The sequence below is a fragment of the Elaeis guineensis genome, chromosome 1 (assembly GCF_000442705.2).
Source record: "Elaeis guineensis isolate ETL-2024a chromosome 1, EG11, whole genome shotgun sequence".
NCBI lineage: Eukaryota > Viridiplantae > Streptophyta > Magnoliopsida > Arecales > Arecaceae > Elaeis > Elaeis guineensis.
In genome coordinates, this window is record NC_025993.2 from 150,050,017 (window position 1) to 150,077,964 (window position 27,948).

At 33.4% G+C, this 27,948-nt stretch overlaps 1 protein-coding gene across 1 annotated transcript; it reads right to left on the minus strand.

Annotated features, from left to right (window-relative positions):
- Positions 1–23,719: 23,719 nt before the first annotated feature.
- Positions 23,720–26,647, minus strand: LOC105061051 (triacylglycerol lipase 2-like). The gene is made up of 9 exons (XM_019845951.3): positions 26,090–26,647; positions 25,810–25,923; positions 25,572–25,712; positions 25,355–25,468; positions 25,074–25,217; positions 24,946–24,986; positions 24,451–24,530; positions 24,248–24,343; positions 23,720–24,126 (listed from the first exon to the last, which is right to left on the minus strand). Exons 1-9 carry the CDS (start codon positions 26,315–26,317, stop codon positions 23,807–23,809), a joined length of 1,278 nt encoding a protein of 425 aa, XP_019701510.1. The 5' UTR covers positions 26,318–26,647; the 3' UTR covers positions 23,720–23,806.
- Positions 26,648–27,948: the final 1,301 nt, after the last annotated feature.

Sequence of the window (27,948 nt, forward strand, 5' to 3'; positions counted from 1 at the left end):
CATTGGATCTCTCATCTAATAGTTATTGGGCCCAACCCCATCCTTATCCTGGAGCAACTTTTTGCTAATAGAGTGATTGCGTGTTCCCGATACAACAGAACTATTGTGACCAGCCGAGAACAATCAACATCGGTAGCACGCCCGCACATCTATAATGGTGGAAGACCTATGGACTTAATATTTGTGGGGAGGTTTAGGTTTAAATCTCATCTAATCAGTCATCATATGACCGATCTAATTGGCATGGGCTAAATCAAACTGCTAAGAAACCCAATTTAAGACCCAATCTTTCAAATTGGTTAGATAAGTGGAGATCAGTGGGGATCCCCCAGTTGCTTTTCTTAGACACCAATAAAGTGATCAGATAAGCAAACGGAACCAATTAAATAACTACATCTCATTCATTTACCTTAAACACTAATAGGTCAATTGGTCCAAACAGGTTAACTCTTGCGAATCAAATTCAAATCATCAAGCCAAATTAGGTTCTTAGGTTAATCGATTCTATATATGAGACTCAATCAATTTGATCAACAACAATTGCATGATCATGAAACTTAATTGACCTGATCTTAATCAACACTTGATTTGGTACGATCAATTATTTAATCAAATTAGACCCATATAACTCAAATCAAAAATCTTAAATGCAATCCTATTATATGACCTAATTTATGATTTTTTCATGACCAAAATCCTCATGCACAAACACAAATTTTGGATTCTAAAATCAAAATTTTAGATCTAAATTTTTTACATGAAAGTAAATTTTAAATCATTAAAATAATTTTCAAATTTAACATACAAACATATATCATATATATGTATATAAAATTTAGATCTAAATCAAATTCAGATCTACTATACGATATCATATATCTTATATACTAATCATAGATCATATCAAAAGTAAATTTATGATCTAAATATGCAATCATATATCATATATATAAATTAAAATTCAGATCATATAATATTTCAGATTTTATATATGCATCTATAATATTACAATAAAATAGATTATTAGTGATGAAATTTTTCATCGTTAATAATCTATTTTCATCATTAATAGTTATTAGCGATGAAATTTTTGTCGCTAATATTTTGTGCAAATCATCGCATCGTTAATAATATTTTATAATAAAAAAAAAATTATAACAAATAATCGATTATTTACGATAAAAAAAATTTACTAATAGTTATTAATGATAAAATTTTTATTGTTAATATTTTATCATAAATAATCATATTATTGATAATATTTTATAATAAAAAAAATTTCATCACGAATAATCAATTTTTTATGATGAAAAATTTTCATCGTTAAAAAAATTTATTTTTTTGAAAACTATTTACGATGAAAAATTTTAGTCATAAAAAAAAATATTTATGATAAAATTTAACATCATTGATAAATAATAGATTAATAGTGATAAAAATATTTTTTTTATTATTAATTTAATTAAAAATTTTTACAAGAATCAAAATTTTAAAACTTTTAGCCATGAAAAATTTTCATCACAAATATGATTTTTTGTAATGAAAATATTTCATTGCTAATTTACAAAAATATTAGCAATGCAAATTTTTCATCACAAATATAATTATTAGCAACAAAAAAATTTTATCACTATTAATTTAATAATATTTTTTTTTGAAAATTAAATTTAAATAATATTAGTGACGTAAAGCTTACGTCATACATACAGTAATTTTTGATGTAAATTTTTATCACTAATAAATATCAATTATTTTTGATGAAAATATTTTTATCTCTATTAATTTTATATAAAATTTTAATATTTTTAAATTTATTAAACATTTTATTTACCACCAATTTTTTATCATAGTAAAATATTTTTAGCGATCAATATTTCATCAGAAAAAATTTTATCGCTAATAATTTATACATATTTTTTTAAAAAATAATTTATGAATATATATTTTTAATTTATATTTATAATATTTTTTATAAATATAAAATATAAAATATAAAATATAAAATTTATATAATAAATTTATAAATAAATTTTATTATTTTATTATATTAAATTAAAATTATAAGAAATTTAAAATAAAAATAAAAAATTATATAAAAAGGCTGTCAAGTGTCTGCATCTATAGAAGCAGAATAAGCTGGGGAAGGAGAGCGCTCGAAAGAGATTGGACCGGCCTACTGCTGCCTCATCAGCTGTGTCGTTCACTCCATCTGTGCTATCCACTCCATCATCTGAATTTGGATCCGTCGATGCATGCAGCCAACTCATGAGCTCACTGTCGATCCTCAATAGTCTGCCTATGCACCTCCGTCAGCCGAGCATCACAGGTAGCATGGATGTCAATCCTAGACGAGCATGAGGATGAGGGAGTAGTGATCCGATACCCTAGACTCTTAACATAATAAAATCTCGTACCAAGCATCTGATCATAGATCTCATCATCTGTGGGTGCGGTCGAGCCCTCAGGGGTAGGTTGGGATCTCATATCTATCATACGGTTCTGAAAATTAAAGTTATAGCTATTTTAATTTTATAATAAAAATCAGACTGTAAATTAAAAAAATAATTAAAAAAATTTACAAAGAGCTCCTGGCTCCCCATCATCCACTCCTCTGACCGTCGCTGATGGGTCCGTTGGTAAATATCGATTCTACCAGGAAGCTCGTCACTCTTAGTATCTCTCTGTAATTTAAAAATAATTAATTAAAAAAAAAATTAAATAGTTAGAAAATTATATACTAATTAAAAATTACTTACCATTTGCTTCATATGACGAGCGAACGATCTTGAACCCTCACAATGCGGTACGATCTGTCTCGTCCGATTCATGATATTTTGGATACATCTTTTCTGTACAGTTACCAGTCAAATTAGTAGATAACAAATTTAATTTAAGAATAAATGATTCAATCATTAAACTCTAAAAAAAAGTTTGGATGTGTAATCTGATATACCGGATCCCAGCATATGACAATCCAATCATCCATAGTAATACTGTCATAGGATCGCTGCCACGCTATCTCCTCCCCATGATCCTGCATTATATGGTACCAATGCTGATGGATGTGGTGGCGATAATCCTTGAAACGTAAAGATAAATGAGCATCCACGGCTCGCCGCACATGATCCTCCTCAAAATCAATAATATAAAAAAAACTCTGTCAATAACAAATATTAGAAGAATATCATACTAATTAAATATTCATAGTATAATTTATTTTATCTATAAGTGGATGTAGAAAATCTCTCTCTGAGCCGGTACAACATGATGCCAATCAAAAAATATCACAGGGGCATAGCTGCGGTATATAATGCCCAGCTCGATCTGCCACGGCTCGTACTATCTCCTAATGGGCCTAGTATAGTCGGATGGTATCTCGATACGAAGATGCTATCCCGGATGCTCGCATCTCCAACGCTCTAGAGCGTGGTTCTTCGATGGACCTCATCTTCGCCTCACTATCGGTGGAGACTAACCTGAAAAAATAATAAATAAATCATTAATATGATAGCTATCCAAATAAAAAAAATAAATTTTATTATGTAAAAAAAATAATAATACCACTCGGATCCACTTCACTCGAACTTATCTCACTGGGATCTACCAGTGCAGGACCCTCTAATGACAGAACTGGTGCGGGAGTAGAAATCGGTGAAGGCACCTCGGCCTCTGAGGTAAACAGCAAATGCAAACGTCATCGTCTATTTTCTGATGCCATACCTACAATTCTTGACATATAAATGAATATAATATTAAATAATAATAATAAAAACTATAAGTAGTTGAGCATGCAATAAATATAAAATAAATTTATACAATAAATATAAAATAAACTGTAAGCAGTTAAGCATGCAAAATAATATTAATGCAAAATAATCACACGAAACCTAATCTCGAGGACTCGATGATTTTTTATTTTTTTTAAAATATTTTTATCTAAATTTTATTTTATAATTTTTTATTTTTTAAAATTTTTGTTACCTAAAAATATTTTTTTTCTAAATAATTTTTTTTCTAAATGAGCTTCGGACTCGGCCTCCCATGGCCCCTACTCCCACGATGCTGGCGTCGTCACACACCCCGTGCCGCCCGGACTCGGCCCTCGCGACCCCCGCTCCCATGGCACCGGTGCTGGTGCCGTCACACACCCCATACTGCTCAGAGTAGACCTCCCACAGCCCCCGCTCCCATGGTGCCGGCACTGTCATAGACTCTGCGCCGTCTGGATCAGATCCCGATCTGGATCCCAATCCGAATTGAGATCTCGATCCGGATCTCGATCTCGATCCAATTCGGATTGTGATTCAGATTTTATTTTTATTAATCAAATAATAAAATATTTGATTAATATTTTATTCTTTTATTTTTTTTTCTTTCTTTTTCCCCCTCCTCTTTCTCTTTCCTTCCTCCCCGTCGTCACCCACCCCTCCCCAGCCGACCCCCTCTCCGTTTCACCGTCGGCCATCGGTCGCCCCCTCCCTGGCACCGTCTCTCCCGACCGACCCCCTCCACGGCCCGATGGCGCCGACGGCCACCGACGGCCCCCTCCCCACCCCCGTCTCGCCCCCGGCCACCCATGGACCCCATCCCATCCCCATTTCGCTCCCGACTGCCGGCCGCCACCTCGCCAGCCCCCAACCCCCTCCTCAACCTCGTGGCACCGCCAGTCGGGTCTCTGCCCCCCAACCCTAGCCTCGTGGCACCACCGGCCGCCCCCTCCCCTCCCCGCCCTCGTCTCGCCCCCGGTCGCCCCCCAACCACCTCCCTGTTGGCCGACCCACTCCTCAGCCTCGTGGCATCACCGCCACCCCAACCCCCTCCGTCCTCCGGTGGCCCGATCAACACAAAAAGAAAGAGGTTCGAAGAGCCTTACCTCTGACAGACGGCGACGGCAACGACGATGGTGGTGCGGATGATGGACGGCGAAGGCGACTGGCTCGCCGGTGGGAAGAGAGGGGGGAGAGCACGGAGAGGGAGAGGGAAGAGGGAGAGAGGAGAGGGGAGATGGAAGAGTTCAGGGAGAGCATAGAGAGAGAGAGGGGAGAGGGGAAGAAGAGAGGAGAGAGGGGAGAGAGGAGGAGGGGAAGTGGGTTTAAAGTGATGGGACGTTGAGTTGATGGAAACTATTAGCAACAAAAATTTTTATCGCTAATATAATTATTAGCGATGAAATTTTTTTCATCGTCAATAATTCTCGTCAAAAAAAAAAATTTTGAAAAAAAAAAAATTTCTCCAAAAAAAATTATTTACGACGAAAATATGATTTTCGTCGCTAATAATTTCCACCAAAAAATAAAATCTTCACTAAAAATTTTTTTCTCTAAAAATTATTAGAGATGGAATTTTCATCGTTAATAACTTTATTAGCAATAAAAAAATTATATTTGTCACCAATATTTTTTTACCAAAAAAATACCCACAATAAAAATTAAAAAAAACTATTGACGATGAAAAGTATTTTCATCGTTAATAAATTTATTAACAACAAAAATTTTATTTTTATTGCTAATAATTCAAAAAAAAATTCACTAAAAAAATTTTCTCTCTTAAAAAAATTTATTAAAAAATTATTGACGATGAAAGATTTCATCGTTAATAATCTTATTAGCAACGTAAATTTAAATTTCATCAAAAATAATTTTTATAAAAAAAATATTTTTTTACTAAAGTATCTTCTTAGAAATATTCATGAATTCTAGCAGCCTTACGATATGTTCATACCAATCAGGATTTATGAAGATTGCAGATCTGTGCAAAAGAATGAGATGAATACAAGACAACAATGATATGGATCAATTTGATTCTCCTTGATCATAAAAATAAGGCAAGTCCTTTGATATTCTACTCCAATCAAATATAATTTATAATTAAAAAATTTAACTAATTAGATTTATTTTTTTGGTGACAATACTGTCACGAGTTGATCGAAAGATTTGAATGGACACTCGAACTCAAATTTAATCTACGAGCAGCTAAGACCCTTGAGATCCAATACAAAAAGAAGATCTTTAGATGATCTGTTGGCCTTAGTTTCTATATAGAGTCTCATCTTTTTGATGGAGGATCAACATCAATTGGTGGTTCCATGGATCAGACTGCTGTGATGCATCATTTGCCACAGATTGAGGACAGTATTCAAGAAGTTATATTTTTTTCTTAAAGATATTATAGGATTTTATTGTCACAAAGTATTATTGGCCAAATTTTTTTGAGATAGTTTAGAAGTAAATAACATAATTTAGTCCATCGAATAGTTCATAAAGTTTTACTCTTTATACAGTTGAAAGTTGATATTTTTTCTGAATCAAATTCTTTGTGTTTAATTTTCTGAGGCAGTTTGCTCTTGGATCTTAAAGATGGTTGATTCGGTTGTAGGTGAAAAATTTTGTTGCACCATCCAACAAAGTCTGGATACTGAGAAAATGATTCTTTTTCAGTATCAGAAGTCATTTTTTTAAAGTTTTGATTTTTAAATTATTAGCGATGAAATTATTTCATCATAAATAATGGAGTATTTACGATGAAAATTATTTTTTATCATAAATAGAATTATTTATGATAAAAAATTAATTTTTATCATAAATACTAAGTTATTTATGATGTAAAATTTTTATCATAAATAATCTATAATTTTTATATTTTTAATTTTTTTTTAAAATATTGATGATGAAAATATTTTCAACGTAAATAATAGACTATTTACGATAGAAATTTTTTTTTATCACTAATAATCTATAATTTTTAAATTTTTAAAATTTTTTATTTTTTTTAAATATTAGCGATAAAAATTTTTCATCATAAATAATAGAGTATTTATGAAGGAAAAATATTTTTACCACAAATAGCAAATTATTTATGATGTAATATATTTATTATAAATAATCTATAATTTTTTAATTTTTTTAAATATTAGGGATGAAAATTTTTTTATCATAAATAACTAGTATTTGCGATGAAAACCTCTTTTCATCGCAAATACTAAATTATTTATGATGAAATATTTTTATCACAAATACTTTATAATTTTTATAGTTTTCAAATTTTTTTTTTGAAAATATTGATGATAAAAAGATTTTTATCTCAAATAATTGAATATTTATGATGAAAAAAAAAATTTCATCATAAATAATCTATAATTTTTGAATTTTTAAATTTTTTTTATTTTTTTAAATATTAGCGATGAAAATTTTTCATCGTAAATAATTGAGTATTTATGATAGAAAAAAAATTTATCATAAATATCCAATTATTTTTGATAAAATATTTTCATCCCAAATAATCTGTAATTTTTAAATTTTTAAATTTTTTTTATTTTTTTCAAATATTAATGATAAAATTTTTTTATCATAAATAACTGATATTTATGATGAAAAATTATTTCATCATAAATACTAAATTATTTATAACATAATATTTTCATCATAAATAATTTGTAATTTTTAAATTTTTTAAATTTTTTATTTTTTTCAAATATTAGGGATAAAATTTTTCATCGTAACTGATAGAGTATTTATGATGAAAAGTTATTTTTATCATAAATAATCAATTATTTATGATGTAATATTTTTATCATAAATAATCTATAATTTTTAAATTTTTTTTAAATATTGGTGATGAAAATTTTTCATCGTAAACAACTTGTAGTTGTGATAAAAAAAATATTTCATCATAAATACTAAATTATTTATGATATAATATTTTTATAATAAATAATGAATATCTATGATAAAAAAATAACTTTTTATCGTAAATAATCTATAATTTTTGAATTTTTATAATTTTTTTATTTTTTTTAAATAATAGTGATGAAAATTTTTTATCATAAATAATTGAGTATTTATGATGGAAACATATTTTTATCATAAATATCCAATTATTTTTGATAAAATATTTTTATCATAAATCATCTATAATTTTTAAATTTTTAAATTTTTTTCAAATATTAGTGATAAAAATTTTTCATCGTAAATAACTGGTATTTATGATAAAAAAATTATTTCATCATAAATACTAAATTATTTATGACATAATATTTTTATCATAAATAATCTATAATTTTTAAATTTTTAAAATTTTTTATTTTTTTAAAATATTAGTGATAAAAAGTTTTCATCGTAACTAATATAGTATTTATGATAGATAGTTATTTTCATTATAAATAATCAATTATTTATGATATAATATTTTTATCATAAATAATCTATAATTTTTTAATTTTTAAGATTTTTTATTTTTTTTAAATGTTAGAGACAAAATTTTTTATCGTAAATAATTGATATTTGTGATGAAAAAATTATTTCATTATAAATATTAAATTATTTATAATATAATATTTTTATCATAAATAATCTATAAGTTTTGATTTTTTAATTTTTTTTATTTTTTTAAATATTAGCGATAAAAATTTTTCATCTTAAATAATTGAGTATTTGTAATGAAAAGAGCTTTCTATCATAAGTACTCAATTATTTATGATGAAAAATTTTCATCATAAATAATCTATAATTTTTTAATTTTTTTAAATATTTATGATAAAATATTTTATTAAAAATAATATTATTTCTGATGAAAAAATATTTTCTATCGTAAATGCTTAAATTATTTACAACAAAAATATTTTTATTGTTAATATTTGAAAATTTAAAATTAAAATAAATATTTTATTATTTATGATGAAAATTATCATTATAAATAATAATTATTTATGATGAAATTTCTTTTCTATCGCTAATATAAAAATATTGGTGATGAAAAATTATTTTAATCATAAATATTTTATTATTTATGATAAATTTTATTTTTTATCATAAATACTTATTATTTACGATGAAAATATTTTCATCGTAAATAATTTCATCATAAAAACTCTCTTTTCTTGTAGTGTATGTATCATATAAATCTGAACTAGAACTCTTTCTAGATCAAAATTCAGATTTATACATATTTTCACATATCAAATATATGTTCTAGAATCAAATTCAAAATTAAATTTTAGATTCTAAAATTTATCTATGCATCTCATGTATCAATAAAAGATCAGATTTTAAATTTTTTTTCAAAATATGTATGACAATTTCAGCAATATGAAACCCATGGCTCTGATACCACTGTTGGAATTTGAAATTTAGGGCATGCATGTATGTTTCAAAACTTTATTTTTTAAACATCACAGTAGAATATAAGATTAAAATATTTTTAATCTGAATTATACATGCATAAAAATATAAAATCACAAGAATCTAGTTCATGTGCTAAAATTGACATATGTTGAAATTTAAATTGTGATCAATTCATATACCTGTTTGGCAATCCTTTTCTTCGAATCTAAATCTGAAAGAGAAGAGGTTTTTTTCTAGCCACACAAGTATCCAATCTCTATGGGTATCCACTCAAAATCAGCTTGGAACAGTCCTCTAGAATTTGAATTTTCTTTTCTAAGAAAATTCAGCATGCTGAATCTGAATGAAGTCTGGATCGCGATCAATATTTGATCTTTTTTTTTTTTGATCTTCTTCTTCTCCTCTTCTCTAACCTTTTTTCTTGCTTTGTGCTGCCACCACACATCAGGAAACAGCAGCAAGAGGATGCCCAACTAGTCCTTGGCGTGAGGAAGAAGGGATGCCCACGATGGGGCATGTGGATTCCCAAGGAAGAAGAAGAGAAAAGGAGAGGAAGAGAGGGCATGGGGAATCTTTTTAGGTGTGAGGGACTGCTGATTTGGATGCTCTAGGAACTTTAGGGGAAGTCCCTTTAAATAGGCATGAGAATTGAATCCTATTCAATCTCATAATATAAGTCCTACTTGCATTAGGTTTCTGTTGCCCAACTATGCAACCCAAGAGGGGGGGTGAATTGGGTTTCTAAAAATTTTAAACTTAACTTATGTCTTTTGAAAAATGTTTAATAATAGCTAAATAAATAGGGAGAGTATAGTTGATTTAAGGCTAATGATTAAAAGCAAGAATGCAAGAGAATAAAGAAGTTCTAAAGAAGAGTAATTAGGCACAACACAAACAAAAGGATTTATAGTAGTTCGGTGCCAATCTTGCACCTACATCTACTCCCCAAGCTCTTACTTGAGAATTCCAATCCACTAATTTGTATTCAATCTGAATACACTCGTCGAAAACTCCGACTCTAGCTATCCCAAGCTAGTCCACTTATTTTTCGAGTACAAGCCAACTCAATACACTCCGATTCAAGGTTCGGATCAACCTTCCCTTGTTTTGAAACCCTTCCAAAATAAAAATAACTTAAATAGAGTATAACAATCAATAGCTCAGAAAATATAAAAGAAGCTCCTTTAATGAGCGAATGAGACTTTAAATACACTTTACTCAAAGAGAAGAAGGCTCTTTTTGATTTCCTCAAGGTGGTTGGAGATTTGAATGTGCACTTGAGGAGTTGGTGAGCTTGAATTAAAGGCTTCTTGAATGCTTTGAGTGAGCTCTTGCTTAGGGCTAAAAAGTTTGCTTGAAATCTTCTTTTAAAAAATCTCTCTTCTTGTTGAATCCCACCTTTTAGTCCCTTTTATATCTTTAAGGAATGGTGGAGAGCAATCTGGGCTGAAAAAGAGCCGTTAGACCACATTAAATGAGCATTAAAAATATTTAAAATGAGTTAAAAACTAGCCATTGTGGAACTTTTTCATCACAGGGGTCGACTCATGGGTCGACTCATGCTCATGGGTCGACTCATGGGTCGACCTCTGTGGAAAAATAACAGAAAACCAACAGAAAACCAAGGTTCTGTAAATTTAGCCTAAAAACAGCAGAGGTCGACTCATGGGTCGACTCATGCCTGAGGGTCGATCCATGGGGTCGACTCACAGGCTGTGCCAAGACTGTGCCAGCCAAAAATTCTGCGTGCCAATCAGCTCATTGTGCCATGAGTCGACTCATGGGTCGACTCAAATTTTCAAATATGGATATCTTTCAAAATACATGTCCAAAAATAATAAAATTTTCACCAATGGATCACAAATCTTTTGTTCTATCACTTGATGCTTTCAAATCAGAGTTTGATAAAATTACGATTTTGCTCATGATAAGCAATAAGTCTTTTTCAAGCGAAAATCATTAGTACCCCTTCAAATACTTTGTAATCATCAAAATCAATCCAAGGAGCAACAATCTCTCCCTTTTTGATGATGACAAAATACTTGAGCAAAAGTATATATATGAAACATTGAGCATGAATTTCAAAGGAATGAAATGCATCATAGGTAGTTTGAAGATAAATAAAAAATTTGCTACCAAATTGAAAATTACTTATAAGTGCATTTGCTTGAAAAGAAGATTAATTCTTTGACACGTGATACATGTGCCCATTTGCTTGTGTTGCTCATTTGCCTAACAATTTGCTTATTGCTTAATTAATTTAAAAATTTACTCATTTGATTATGTGATTTTGGTATCAGAGCAGAATTTTTGTTATCAGAGCAAAGCAAAATTTGCCTAAGAATTTGTAAATTTGCTCTTTGCTCATTTAAAAATTTAAATTTTGGTATCAGAGCATGCCTAAGAATTTAAAAATCTAAGAATTTGAAAATCTGCTCATTTGCTTAACATTTTGCTCAATTTGCTTTTGATTCTTTTATCAATTTGCTTTTGATTCGTTAATTTCTTCCCCTTTTTGACAGCATCAACAAAAATTGTTTACTCCCTCTTTTTGTGAATAAATTTTCTCTATTTCTTTCTTTTGATGGAATTAATTTTACTAATGTTACTTTTGTTTACTCTCCTTTTTACTAATGTTACTTCTTTAGCTTCTTTCTTTATTGCTTGTTTCTTAGTTGCGAATTGTTTTACTCCCCCTGAATACAGCAAACATAAAAGATATACCAGATATCATGGATAGCATATTGCAATTCATAGTATTTTAAGCATGCACATAATTGAAAGTAACTCAATTTGAAGGTCATTCATGGAAGGTCAAAGAGTATATATATATAATCAAAAAGTGACTGATACCACATAGTTGTTCTAATACAAATATCAAAATACAACGGTCAATCAGTCAACATCATTACATGGCCCAAAAGATAGATCCTAAAAAGAAACTAAAGACAAGACTAACTACAAGGATCTAGTAGAGCTCATGACTGGATGGATCAGAGTCAGATGAATCGGAGATGGGGTGAGGAGATGAAGGATCACGACCAAGGGCTCGACCTCTACCCCGTCTGCCTCTGCCACGAGTGGAGGTGCCGGCATGAGTGGGCGGGCGAGATGATCCTGAAGGCTGAGAAGCAACAGACTGAACTGCAAGAGAGAGAGTCTGATGGTGTCTAGAAGGTTCAGAGCTCTCGAAACAGACTGTAGCAGTACAGTGAACTGGATGGATGCATGCTCACTAGAGCCCCTGATCTCTTTCCTCAGAAAATCAAATCCACTCTCTAATACTCCTCTAAGTCTGGCTGCCTCCATAGATAGGTCTGAGACCTCAGTGGTGCACTCCTGTGGCTGTGGATGTGCCAGAGCTAACACTTACCCCTGCAAGTCAAGTACTCTCCCAGTCAGTCTCAATATATAACCCTCAAGCTGCTGAATGCGAACTGACTGATCTGAAATCATCTGGAAGACAGTGAAGATGTGAGGGATCAAGGTCTGATCAGATGCATCATGTGATGTGGATCCCTGTGCAAAAGCTGAAGTGCCCCACTGTCGAGAAAGTAAGGAAGCTACATGCTGAGAGATCATCTCAATCTGGTCATCAGCCAATCTGATCTCTGAGGGAAGTGCTCTGCTGTCTGACTGCTGGACTGGAGTGTCCCTCCTAGTAGACTCTGATGGTCCAGCCTCGGGATCAGAAACAAACTGAATGTCTGGAGATGCTGTCCTGATATCATGGAGAGGTGATGAAGGACCTTCTTCCTCAATTCTGTCCTCAGCTCTCTCTTCTACACCTTTAGTCCAACCACCATCAGTCCTAGTAAATCCCATACGGTGCAAAGTATGTTGGTTGATGGTGTCAGAGTGAGAAAGTCTAGCTGCTGCCTTCCCCTCAAAACTAACTCCAAACCTCCTGAATACCAAAGTGAGGGCCATACCGAAAGGCAGATGTGCCTTGGATCTATTCAGGGTTTCCCTCATAGCTTCTATCATTAATGCTGGGAGGTTTAGGGGGGTTTGGGTAATCACATGAAACATGATGCAGATGTCTCAGCCTGAAAGGAGGTCATGTCTACCACTTCTAGGGAAGAAAAGCTTTGTTACCAATTGATGTAGTATCCTCATCTCAATGGACAGGATCTTGGCTTCTAGTTTGTTTAGGCTTCCCGAGTAGGTTCCTCCTAAAATCACATTAATTCCTTCTTCCTTGACTGGGAGTTTCATGTTTGAGTATCCCTCACAGGGCAAATGAAGAATCTCTCCCAAAAGTACAGGATCTAAACAGATATCTATACCCTTAACAGTGGATGTTACTGTTCCATTGCCATAGCTCAAGTTCAGATAAAATTTCCTAACCAAATCCACATAGATAACTTCTTTAAGTGAGCAGTAAAATCTCCAATCTTGATCTTTGATTTTTGAACCAATGGAGAACTCCTCTTTTTTAAAAAATCTGAAATCTACATTTTTCCCAAGTTCTACCTTTCTAACAGATAAGGAAAATTTACTGGGCTTAATGGAGACCGAGAAGAACCTGGGGCAGATGTCGAAACAGAGATGGAAGCTGATGAGGTCTGTGAAGCCTGTCTCTTCCTGTGCATGCCCTCTTCCAACTCACGGACCGACTTCCTTCTTTATGGGAGCTTCATTTTTGGAGCCATTTCCACCACAAGAGCAAGCAAGGGTCTTAGGAGGTCAAATGAGTGAAGAGATAGAGGGATTTTAGGAGAAGATAGGAATCTTTGGAGGAGTGAAACCCCAATTTGGAAGAGAAGGGTGGAAGCTAGGGCACGCTCCAACCGCTCCAAATAAGGGATGAGATAGGGAAGAACTCGATTCCTAAGGGTCGATTTGAGGTGTAAGGGGTGATGGGAGAAGAGTCTAGAGGGAAGGCTTGGGTTTGGAGAAGAAGAGGAGGGAACCTATGGCTTGGAGGGAGGAAGAAGACGGTGGAATGGGTCGGCTCAAAGGATGGGTTTTCAACAAAAAGAAAGAGCCCGTGGGATTTTAGCCAAAACTGCAAGTTTGCCATTGGGTCAACCCTAGGGGGTCGACTCATGGTTCACAAAAATTCAGAAAAATTGATGAACAATTTTTGAAAAATTTGAAACTCTGGGAAAAGGATATTTGCTTGATGATCAATTATGAGAATGATAATTTTGAGCTTTTAAGTCCAAGAGAAATGATGAGAATTGAGTTCAAAGAGTTTTTGATATTGATTCTTTGGAATCAGAGAGATATTTAAGTAGATGGATCAAAGATTCCTAGTTCTCTCCTAATTTCACAAAATCTATCTTCACTTAGGGCCTTTGTAAAGATGTCGGCTAATTATTTTTCAGTACAAACATAGTCAAGAATTATGTCTTTATTTTGAACATGTTCTCTTATAAAATGATGCATGATTTCAATATGTTTAGACCTAAAATGCTGGATTGGATTTTTAGTAAGATTTATGGCACTAGTGTTATCACACCTTATGGGAGTTTCATTAAGTTTGATACCAAAATCTTTGAGTTGTTGCTTAATCCATAAGATTTGAGTACAACAACTTTCGGCTGCAATGTATTCGGCCTCGGTCGTAGACAGTGCTACCAAATTTTATTTCTTGCTAAACCAGGAGATTAGGTTAACTCCAAAAAATTGACAAGTTTCACTAGTGCTTTTTCTATCTAATCTACATCTAGCAAAATCAGCATCTGAATATCCTATTAAATCAATTAATGAGTCCTTAGAGTACCATAATCCTAGAGTTTGAGTACCATTCAAATATCTAAGGATTCTTTTAACAGCATTCAAGTGAGATTCTTTAGGATTAGATTGAAATCGAGCACAAAGACAGACACTAAACATGATATCAGGTCTATTTGCAGTTAAATATAGTAGAGAGCCAATCATACCTCTATAATATTTTAAGTCTACACTTTTACCTTCTTCATCCTTGTCAAGCTTACATGAAGGGCTCATGGGTGTGCCAATTGCTTTGGAGTTTTTCATTCCAAATCTTTTGAGTAATTCTCTTGTGTACTTGCTTTGGGTGATGGAGATTCCTTCCTTTGTTTGTTTGATTTGGAGTTTGAGGAAGAATGTAAGTTCTCCCATCATGCTCATCTCGAACTCCCCCTGCATGAGCTTTGCAAAATCTTGACAAAGAGATTCATTAGTAGACCCAAAAATAATGTCATCAACATATATTTGTATAACTAATATATCATTTTGATTTCTTTTAATGAAAAGGGTTGTGTCTACATTACCTCTTGAAAAATCATTATTTAGTAAGAATTTGTTTAGCCTTTCATACCAAGCCCTGGGTGCTTGTTTCAAACCACATAGAGCTTTATTTAATTTAAAAATATGATTAAGAAAAGCATGATTTTCAAAATCTGGGGGTTGTTCTACATAGACTTCTTCAACAATATATCCATTCAAAAAGGTACTTTTGACATCCATTTGAAATAATTTAAATTTTATAAAGCAAGCATATGCAAGTAGAAGTCTAATGGCCTCTAATCTAGCAACAGGTGCAAAGGTCTCATCAAAATCAATTCCTTCTTCTTGATTATAACCTTTAGCAACCAATCTTGCTTTATTTCTTATTACATTTCCATGTTCATCTAATTTATTCCTAAAAATCTATTTTATGCCAATTATTGAATAATTTTTAGGTCTCGATACTAAAGTCCATACATTATTTCTTTCAAATTGATTAAGTTCTTCTTGTATTGCATTAATCCAATTATAATCTTTTTCAGCTTCTTCAATAGTTTTAGGTTCAAGATGAGAGACAAAAGCAAAATGATTGAATACATCTTTAAGTGAAGAATGAGTTCTTACCCCATGCATAGGATCACCAATAATTAGCTCCTTAGGATGATTGTGAACATACCTCCATTCTTTGGGTAGGTCATTTGTACCTTGAGGTTGTTCTTCACCTCCCTCATCCTGTTTGTCTTCATATTTCTCATCATCTTGAATTGTTGAATCTTTCAGAGTGATCTCCTTCATTCCTTCTATAAGAGGATCTGCATCATCAACACCTTCATCTTTCCTTGAAGGAAGATCGTTAGTTTCATCAAAGATAACATGTATTGACTCCTCTACTACTAAGGTTCTTTTATTGAAAACTCTAAAAGCTTTACTAGTGGAGGAGTAACCAAGAAAGATTGCTTCATCTGATTTTGCATCAAATTTTTTAAGTCTTTCTTTACCATTATTTAATACAAAATATCAGCAACCAAAAATATAAAAATATGCAATATTAGGTTTTCTTCTTTTCCAAAGCTCATAGGGTTTTCTTTAAAATTTATCTAATCAAAGCATGATTTAAAATATAACATGCTGTGTTAATAGCTTCCGCCCAAAAGTATCTTGGAAGGTTGCTTTCACATAGCATGGTACGGGCCATTTCTTCTAGGGTTCTATTTTTTCTTTCTACTATCCCATTTTGTTGGGGTGTCCTAGGTGCTGAAAAATTATGACCTATTCCTTTTTCATCATAAAATTTTTCAAATTTTTGATTTTTAAATTCGGTTCTATGATCACTTCGAATATTTTGAATTGAAAATCCTTTCTCATTAGTGACTTTTTGATAAAATTTAGAGAAAACTTGAAAATTTTCATCTTTGTGTGCCAAAAAGAAAACCCATGTAAAACGAGAGAAATCATCAATAATTACAAAACCATATCATTTTTCTCCTAGACTAGTAGTTCTAGTAGGTCTAAATAAATCCATGTGCAATAGCTCTAAAGGTCTAGAGGTTGAAACAATATTTTTAGATTTAAATAAAACTCTTGTTTGTTTACCTAGTTGACATGCATCACAGATTCTATCCTTTTCAAAATTTAATTTTGGCAAACCCAGAATCAATTCCTTCTTAATTAATTTTGAAAGTGAATGCATGCTAATATGTGCAAGTCTACGATGCCAAAGCCAACTAGTCTCATTAATCTTGGCATTCAAAGATACTAGGAATTGCATGTTTATCTTGGATAGATCATTCAAATCTATCATATAAACATTACCATGTCTATATCCAATAAATTTAATGCCATCATTAATAGGACTAGTTACAATGCAAACAGAAGATTCAAAAATAACTTTATATCCTTTATCACAAAATTGACTAATGCTTAGTAAATTATGCTTTAAACCATCTACTAACAAAATATTTTCAATGTATTTGGAGGGAGTGATACCAATGTTACCTATACCGATGATCTTTTCTTTACCATTATCTCCAAAGGTGACCATCCCTCCATTCTTAGCATCAAGAGTGATGAATTGAGATTCATCACCAGTCATGTGTCTCGAGCATCTGCTATCAAGATACCATTTTCTGTTTTCTCCTTGGGATGCTAGACACACCTGTAGGCAAAAGTCAAGTTTTTATTTTAGGTACCCAAGTTTTCTTGGATCCTTTTTGGTTAGTCATAATGGTTCCTTTTGGAATCCATATTTTTTTTACATTTGAGTTTACAGATTTGTTAGAGAAGCAAGTATATGACTTGTGTCCTACTCTACCACATTTGAAGCAAGTAATATTAGAAAACTTGTTACTTGAAGAGTTTACATAGATATTTTTCAGATACTTTTGTTTCTTCAAGGATTTATAGCCAAGTCCAGCCTTATCATACACGACCTTTTGATTTTCAAGAATCATATTAAGTTTATTAGAACTCAAGGTGAATTTTTCAACTATTAATTTTAGCTTGACGATTTTATTCTTTAAATTTTGATTTTCTTGAACCAGGGTAGACTTTTCAATTGAAATGCTCTCATTTTGTTTCAGTAAAGATTGATTTTTTGATTTTAGATCCTTGTTCTTTATCCCTACTTTCTTTAGTTCATCAATTAAATCATAAAAAGTTTCATGCAGTTCTTCAAATGTAAAGTCACTAGGAGTTTCAGAATTTACCTCATTCTCATGTGCCATAAGGCACAAGCTGGCTTGTTCAATTGAGTCTTCCTCTTCGGAGCTTGAGTCATCACTCCCACTCCAAGTGGCCATCACGGCCTTCTTCTTGTACTTCTTGGGACCCTTCTTCAGTTGTGGGCATTCAGACTTGGAGTGTCTCGGTTTCTTGCATTCATAGCAGATAAGGGGTTGGTCTTTATCTTTTTTTTTACTCTGTTTCCCTTTTGTGAATGGCCTCTTCCTCATTCCTTATTTCCTTTTTCTCAAGAACTTCTTGAACCTTCGGGTAATGAGTACCATCTCTTCATCCTGCTCTTCATTTTCGGTGTCATCAGTTTCTTCATCTGGTGGAGCTGTGGATTTGAGGGCGATTGTTCTCTTCTTTTTGACTTCTTCCTCTTGATGTTATTTCATGCTCAGCTCATGTGTCATCAATGATCCAAGAAGCTCTTCCAAGGGTAGAATGTTCAAATCCTTGGCTTCTTGGATGGCGGTCACTTTGGCTTCCCAAGTTCTTGGTAAGGACTTGAGAATCTTTCTTACAAGCTCACTGTTAGAATAGGACTTACCAAGACTCTTTAAACCATTTATAATATCAGTAAAGTGAGTAAATATTTCAGTTATAGACTCATCATGCTCCATTTTAAACAATTCATATTTATGCACTAGCATGTTAATTTTGGACTCCTTTACTTGATTGGTTCCTTCATGGGTTACTTCTAACCTATCCCATATTTCTTTAGCAGACAAGCAAGTTGAAATACGATTAAATTCGTTAGCATCAAGAGCACAATATAGAATATTCATAGCTTTAGCATTTAGTTGAGCCAATTTCTTATCAACCTCATCCCACTCTTTTTCGGATTTGGCTGATTCCACACCATCAATAATTTTAGTGGGTGTGTGAGGGCCATTCACTATGATACTCCACATATCATAGTCGAGTGCTTGAATAAAGATTTTCATCCGAGCTTTCCAATAGGTATAATTAGACCCATTGAAAAGTGGAGGTCGGTTAGTGGACTGCCCCTCGGCTAGAAAAGTACCAACTTGAGTTGCCATAGATCTTTAGCTCTTTGATTGGTTAGATCAAAGTAGGGCTAGAGCATCAGACTCTGATACCACTTGTTGCTCAGCTATGCAACCCAAGAGGGGGGGTGAATTGGGTTTCTAAAAATTTTAAACTTAACTTATGTCTTATGAAAAATATTTAACAATAGCTAAATAAATAGGGAGAGTATAGTTGATTCAAGGCTAATGATTAAAAGCAAGAATGCAAGAGAATAAAGAAGTTCTAAAGAAGAGCAATTAGACACAACACAAATAAAAAGATTTATAGTAGTTTGGTGCCAACCTTGCACCTACATCCACTCCCCAAGCTCCTACTTGAGAATTTCAATCCACTAATTTATATTCAACCTGAATACACTCGTCGGAAACTCCGACTCTAGCTATCCCAAGCTAGTCCACTTATTTTCTGGGTACAAGCCAACCTAATACACTCCGATTCAAGGTTCGGATTAACCTTTCCTTGTTTTGAAATCCTTCCAAAATAAAAACAACAACTTAAACAGAGTATAACAATCAATAGCTCAGAAAATACAAAAGAAGCTCCTTTAATGAGCGAATGAGACTTTAAATACACTTTACTCAATGAGAAGAAGGCTCTTTTTGATTTTCTCAAGGTGGTTGGAGATTTGAATGTGCACTTGAGGAGTTGGTAAGCTTGAATTAAAGGCTTCTTGAATGCTTTGAGTGAGCTCTTGCTTAGGGCTAAAAAGTTTGCTTGAAATCCTCTTTTCAAAAATCTCTCTTCTTGTTGAATCCCATCTTTTAGTCCCTTTTATATCTTTAAGAAATAGTGGAGAGCAATCTGGGCTGAAAAAGAGCCATTAGACCATATTAAATGAGCATTAAAAGCACTTAAAATGGGTTAAAAACTAACCGTTGTAGAACTTTTCCATCACAGGGGTCGACTCATGCTCATGGATCGACTCATGGGTCGATCTCTGTGGAAAAACAACAGAAAACCAACAGAAAATCAAGGTTCTGTAAATTTGGCCTAAAAACAGCAGAGGTCGACTCATGCCTAGGGGTCGACCTATGGGGTCGACTCACAGGCTGTGCCAAGACTGTGCCAGCCAAAAATTCTGCGTGTCAATCAGCTCATTGTGCCATGAGTCGACTCATGGGTCGACTCAAATTTTCAAACATGGATATCTTTCAAAATACATGTCCAAAAATAATAAAATTTTTACCAATGGATCACAAATCTTTTGTTCTATCACTTGATGCTTTCAAATCAGGATTTGATAAAATTATGATTTTGCCCCTGATAAGCAATAAGTCTTTTTCAAGTGAAAATCATTAGTACCCCTTCAAATACTTTGTAATCATCAAAATCAATCCAAGGAGCAACAGTTTCCTAATAACTTAAGTTATTTAACTTACATTAAGAATCCTATTAGGTGCCAACTCTTAGAGCCCTTGCACCCAATTAGACACATCCTCTTTTGTACCCAAGGGACACCCCATATCAGATTAATAAGCCCTCTAATCATAGAACACATCTAACTTGATCAAATCAAGGTGACGCCCCATAATAACTATTAAAAAAATTAATTAGGAACTTGCATCCTAATTTAATTGATCCAAAATCTTAGACATTCAATAATTGGAGTCTTATAAATCTAATTCATGTAGGTTATTAGCAGGTAATTAAGTTTGAATTATTTTATCAAATAAGAAATTCCAACTGAAAGAGGAATTGGGTCCAACCATGTGCTAGCAATGTTACCATGAACCCAATAGGATTTCTCTAAACCCAATTGTCACTTCATAAGCTCAATTGCTAATTTCAGACCTAATCCTTTTGTTGTGTGACTCCATAAGTTTAATTCTATCTGGTAGTGAGATATACAATGATCTCTATCAAAGTATCATTGAAACTCTTTTCAATAGATCAAAACAATTTCACTCTAACTCATCAAGGATTGTCAATCCAAAACAACCCTAGTAAGCTCTCACAATCTACGAGTGACACCTAGCAGTATGTAGTGGCAACCCAGTAGAACTGAAATAAATCTCTAGATGTACTTAACGTATGATTCAGTCTCTCTATCGTGAGTCCCGACTAGATAGTAAGTCATAGATAAATCGTCAAACCTCAATATCAATCATATGATAGACTCGATCAGCTCAAGTCCAGTTGTGACTTCTATGAAAACTCTTTTCCATCAATCACACTACTGTGGCTATAAATTCTCAGACTTAGCCTCTCAAATCCCATAGGACTACTTTTTTCTACCAAGGTTGATAAATCCCATCTTGATGTACAATCCTTATATTTTCAGGCCTTTTATTAATTATTGATCATTAAAATTTTAATTAAGTCAATTATTGATAAATTGAGAGCATTAATTATCACTTTCTTTTAAGGTTATTGTGCTTAGATTATGAGACCATCCTTCTTAACGATCGTGTTTAGCACTCTAATATAGACTTAACCTTAATCCATGTACGCACAGAATTAATTTTTATTTCCAAAGTTCAAAAAGCTTGAAATCACAAATCTGCCCATTTTTCATTATAAAAATATTTATTTTAAGAACATGGGACAAATATGATATTATATATATATATATATTAAAATAAAGGTTTTGTGTTGGTAAGCTCTTCTTTTGCCATCTATATAGACTATCTTTCATCAGTACATATAATTATTTTAAAAAGAAAATACTTATATTCATTATAGTTTTTCATAAAATTATTGTGGCAGTTCGACAGTTGTTTTTTTAATTCCTAATATAGTATGCCCCTCATTTATTAGCTTTGTACAGAGAAATATAGAATAAAAAGAAAAATAATATCAACTTAAATATTATTCTATTAATGTTAAAGTCATAAATAGTATAAATGCCACCATTAGAGCTTTTGGGAAGGACAATGGGCCAAGTCTCTCTATCTAACACATATATATCATTAATTGTATATAGAAATTTTTTTGGATGGAGAAAAGTTCAAGGGAGCATATACACACACACATACCTTTGATAAAGCATTAGCATTTGCTACTACTTATTAGCATCAAATATCATTATTTTTTTTAAACCAACATTAATAAGTTAGGCATTAGAATCGAAAAATGCAAACATTAAAGTATAAAAAATTTTTAACTTATCAAATTTGGTAGGGCTATGAATAAACATATTATGATATTTTATAATAATAATTAAGATTAATATATTAATATGGTGAATATCATGTTGCATTACTAGTTTCATTTTCATGTTCATGAAATATCAGCAATAAAATTTTTTAAAAATTTATACTAATTTCACATAAAAAAAATTGTGCACATGTGATGACTAAGCAAATAAATCAACCATCATGGATCTACTTTTTAAAAAAATAATAATAATAAACAAAAGAAAAACAAAAATAGATAGATGTGAATCTTAATAAGTCCAACATAAATCAATTGAGTTTGAGTATTTCTCCAACTTTCCAACAATAATATATAAAAATATTAAAAAAAAATAAATTAAAAATAATACCTATCTTCTACAAACAAAAATGAAGGTCTAGAAAAGAAACAAGGCTGAAGAGCCCCAAATTTAGAAAAAAAAATAAAACAACTTATAAATAATTTATAATCCGTACTATGTATAAAATATATTTTTTCATTATTTGAATTATTTTTGAAATACATATAAAATAGATATTAATAAATTAATAAAATAAAATATTTTTTCAAAAAAATTGCATCCTGTGCATTGCATGGGTTACAGGCTTGTGAGAATGGTAGAGATGCTATTGGTCATTCCTATATTGACACGTGATTAAACCTTAATTTCCAATGCTTCTATTTCCGTCTTTATTTTCATCAGTTAGCCTTTATCCAAGCAAAATTGATGACTTACACCGGCTCCTTCACAAGCACCGCATAATCAAGAAATCTGTTCCATTCCCCATGATATTAAACCGGTTCCTGGTATGACGATATAGTAAATTGCTCCATTATTTGTCCCAAATGACATGGCAGTCCACCCTGATTAGAGCTGAACATGAGCCGGGCCTTGGTTCTAAATGATATTCATTTTTAATCGATCTTTGGGTTGGGTCTATTTAAAATTTGACATTTTCTATGCCCTAACTGGATCCATGATCAACTCTAATCTTGATGTTTTCCATGCAATTATGAAATATTCGGCATGTTGTAATATGCAGGGCAGCTCATTATCACAAAAAAATGGAATAGATGTTAAGTGAGTCATATTATCATCATGAAGCAAGTATCTGAGCCAACTTAACTCCATGCAGCTACACGGTGAATTGCATCTTTGTCTTCTGAAGGAGAGTGTTGGAACTAAAAATGATGCAATACGGCGTCTGCCAGCAGTAGGCATCCTGAGGAAGTCACATGTCTCACATGAACCTCTACCTCCACGCCTCCACCTTCTAAACATGACTGCTAAAGATCCCTTGAGACTTGGGCAAAACATTTTCATGTGAACAGAGAGATGCATGTACGCTTTTCTGTGCTATATGCTGTTGTATGCTTTTAAAGATTGAGATCCAATTAGTTGAAGCTTTGGTCTCTACATTATGATTTTTTTTTTTTTTCAAGAAATATATGCCAAACAATTGTAACAATGATATTTATGCCTAACAACATCATCTTGGTGAAATCTACAAATGGTTCCTATGAATTGATTGTGTTTTACCTATCCTAAATAACCAATTGGAGTTAAGACAAAACAATTAAATGAGCTAGCAAGCTCAATGAAGCTTGAAGAAGGCAATAAGTGGATCGTAGACAAGTTGACTTGCATTGACGGCCATCACAAAGTCTGCATGGGCATAGTTTGGGAGGTACTCAACCTTCAACTTGGTTTTGTCATGCAATTTCAGCCTTTGCAGCAAGTGCTTGACATCTCCAACAACTGATAGATAGTCTCGGCCCCCATAGGTGAGGAACAGAGGAAGATCATTGGGGACGGAGGACAAGTTGTACGCTGGGGGAACGACTTGGCCATAGTGCTTCTTGTTCTCATAGGAATTACCATAATCGTATTTTGTTATGGTACCTCTTCTAATCACTATGTCCCAAGTAGAAACAACCATATCATTAGCTTAAAAGGCTCCTGAGATTGTTAAGAAACAAGGAGCTCAAATATGGACTGATTGCAGCTTACTCTAAGATCTTCTTGGATAACTTACTCTGCGACAAGTGGATGATGTTCTTTGTTGCAGTTGGCTGTGGTTCATGCCTAAGAAAAATCTCGATGGAGGAAGTGTCGAGGCAGCAGTTTTCTCCTTGCGTTGGAGGATTCAGAACAAGCAAGATCAGAGGGTTTAAACGAGAGCTCGTCATTTTTCTCCGAGCAATCAAAATAAGAGGATTCGAGGTTAAGAAAAGAAACCTGTGAAGGATGTTATAATATCATAGCAATTGACATCAGGTATCCTGCAGATTTCCGATAGAAGCTTGCGTGCAGCTTCTCTGTCATGCAGTATTAAAACTCACGCTTCAGTAAGTTGAAAAATAATAGGTATCAGGTGTTTTGAGTTGGTTCTAATCTATATAGAAATGCTTTATAATTTTTAATTGGAAACGCAGAAAAGTTATGATTCATTTTTAATTCACATTGATGTTTCAATTTATGGTCTTTAGTTTTCAAACATCATGAAGGAGCTGATCTTTCAGAAATTAAGTCTGTTCCCAGAGGATGAAACCATCCCCTTCAAATGTCTAGAAGGTCAAGCTACTTCATGTTGATTACTAGATAACTTAATTAATATTAGAAAAAAAAAAAAGGTGGTACATGGTGTAAATGCCTCTATTATGTGAAGTGCTTCTCAAAATCAACATTATCTTTATTTCTGATTGAAATTGAAATGGTTATTTGGTCACTCACCCAAGTGGATTGAACTCATAAATACCCAGCCGGTAATAGATCTGCAAAACAACCAAGACACATGGTTATGAACAACATTGATATGAAGGCTTGAATCGAACATAAAATACCATTCAACTCCGTTTTACTTCTGCGGTAAAGGCTTCGGCTACACCTCGCGCAATGGGGGATCTCACCTGGTTCATATAGGCTATTGGGCTGATCAAGGCAGCTGACCTTACCATGTGCAGCAAGTGATGCTCACAGAAGGATGCAAGGGCCATCAAAGTTCCCTAATAAAGAAATCTCAATGTTTTAGTCTTCCTTTTTCCTCCAAGCACCAAACAACAACAACAACAACAACACACACACAAGAAAAAGATCTAACCAACCCTACTCTTCTCATTTGACTGAAACCAAAAACACTCACTAGAGAATGCCCAACATAGTGAAGTTTCTGATGGCCTGTATGGCGATACACATACTCAAAAGTGGCAGGAAGATCAAATGCCACAAGTTCATCCCATGACCATTCCCAGTATGCCTGCAATCAACATCACAGTTCCAATGAAAAGAATTTAAAGAGACTCATACTTCAGTCAGAAAGCAAGAAGCATTCAATCATGCAAGAGAACAAGACGACTAACTGGGTCCTCGGGAGAAAGTGTGGCATGTTGGAGGCTGTATTTTGTTCCACGACTATTGGAGATCCAAACATCATATCCTTTGTCTGCCAAGATGTATCCCAGCGATTCATGCGGCGAATTCAACAGCCATGTGATCCCATCCTGCCAGCCATGACAAGTTAACTTCTCATTACAAGGAGGCATTGGCCATTCCATTATTCCCTCCGAACTCATTTCCTTTGGTGGAATTCGGACATACCATGAAGACCCCATGTTGTAGCAAGACTGGTTTCTTCCTTGCTCTCTGGGTTGTAGCAGAACGGCCATTTGGAATCCTCTGTATACTGAGAATGTAACCATCTTTTGTTGCCACCTGCAGCATATTAAGTCCTAAGTTTGGTCATCATTTAGCATGAGTATGAAAAAAGATGCTTCTAGAAGAAAGGTGACCTAGTAGATGAGTTGGACTAGATTTGTGTATAACCCTGTACTTAAGTAACCAAATAATTTAGTGAGGACATGAGATTCGAGACAAGTACATGGTGTTCTTCACACTCGTAGCCATAAATCTCCACCCGAGATTTGCATGTACCCTTGTCAGTTGAGGTTGGAGCTTGAGCCAAGGCCAGGGAACCTGAACCGCTAGGGCCATCACAGGAACTTGAGTCCTTCCTTACCCCTAGAGCAGCATCAATCATGAACACAAAGAAAAGTACCCATGGAAGCGAGGAGCACAGATTGTTAGCCATGATGTGGATTTCCGCCATGTGCACAACTTCTGGTAGAACTCTTCCCCATTTTCAAGCACTGACTGCGGGAAGAGCCACTGCAGAAAATAAAGCTTTAGACGCGAGTTAGACTTTGAGATATGCTGAATTGATGCCTGGAACCGCCTGGGCGTTGCTTCAGACCCATCCCAATAGCCAAGACGATGGCTTCAACAGCTGGCCAACGTATAAACTTCAATTATTATTATCTATAAACCAGTGGCAGAGCCTGTGACAAGAAAATTGTAAGTTGCTGAAGGCATTCTGCTGGCTCTCCACTCAATGACAACAGCTTAGTTGTGAGAGATAGATGCATCAAAATCTAGGAACCGTTTGGTCCTTCTCAATAAGTTTTAATGCATATTAGAGAACAAGGCACAGAATAATCTGCTAAGGATTCCGTAGGAAACTGAGAAAATGAAGTGAAAAGACGGACAGGATTTGAATGATCGGCAACCACGGTGTCTTTTTCTTCAGAAATTAGTTCACACTGATGAGATGACTTGAAAGTTTGTTACGAATGAAACTGTACCGGGCTTCCCTAAAGAGTCTTCTGGAAGAAACGTATTGGAAGGCAAATGTCAAACCCAAAAATCCGTGAAGTATGTCCATATGCCATGGTCCTGCCCGAGGAGGACATCAACCCCAAGGACAGATGGTTAGGTAAAATAGCAAGGCTGCCCAGTTTCTAGATATTCTCGAGAAAGAATCACAGCATCATTAAAGGAAAATAATGCTGCAATAATATTAAAAAAAAAATCAATAAACAACCTGACATTGCATTCAAAATAATCTGAGAACTGTACTTTTCTTTTCTTTCTTTTTTTTTTTTTGGGAATGTATTTTAGTTTAACGATATGGAACTACTCGTTGATCTTATGCCACCAAAAAGCCCACATGCTTTGATTAATTACTTCAAATTTTCAACTATTTGCTTACAAGGAGAAAACTGGATTACCCTTCCACCTGAAATTGGTTCCCAATTGGAGACGAGGTTAAGTATTGCATTCTTATGGTTGCCGTGGTGAATTTTTGGTTAGCGTATTTAAGAGATTTCCTCCTCCAAAAATAAAACAAACAAACACACACACACACACAGGACAAGAAACTCTTTCAAGGTGCATGTCTGAGGTGTTTCCCACTCAAAAGGTTAATACCAATATTCTCTCTCATTCGAATTACAGGACAGGAAAGAGATGTAAATTGGTCATGTTGTCCTTGGATTTGTGAGCGATTCTTCCTCTGTCAAACACATTAACCCCCTCCTAAGGTACCTTGAGATTATCGAAATTATCCTCCATGTCAGTGCTAATAGAGCGATCAACAAATTTTCCTTCTACTATGAATTATAGTCTTCAGCTCCGGCAATTGAAATAATTCAGCTAGGGAAACTCAAAATATGGAGAATACATCAAAATCTAGAAAGAATTGCGATAGATCATGAGACAAGCAAATAGAATACAAAAAAATTGTAATATGTTTCCTCCATGCCAAAGCATTTATTGAAGGTGTCACCTGACAGTAGCTTTCCACCACAAACAATATATGGCATCATTACTTTGTACTTCATGAGATTATCCCGCATCACTCATGAATAATAAATTATAAAACTTTTAGACAGTGCTTGATTA

Coding starts and splice junctions, on each gene's coding strand:
- LOC105061051 (XM_019845951.3), bottom strand. CDS start 26,317: ATGGCGGAAATCCACATCATGGCTAACAATCTGTGCTCCTCGCTTCCA. Junction 25,469..25,571: donor CACTTTCTCCCGAGGACCCA/GTTAGTCGTCTT, acceptor TGTTGATTGCAG/GCATACTGGGAATGGTCATG. Junction 24,127..24,247: donor CATCATCCACTTGTCGCAGA/GTAAGTTATCCA, acceptor CTTGGGACATAG/TGATTAGAAGAGGTACCATA.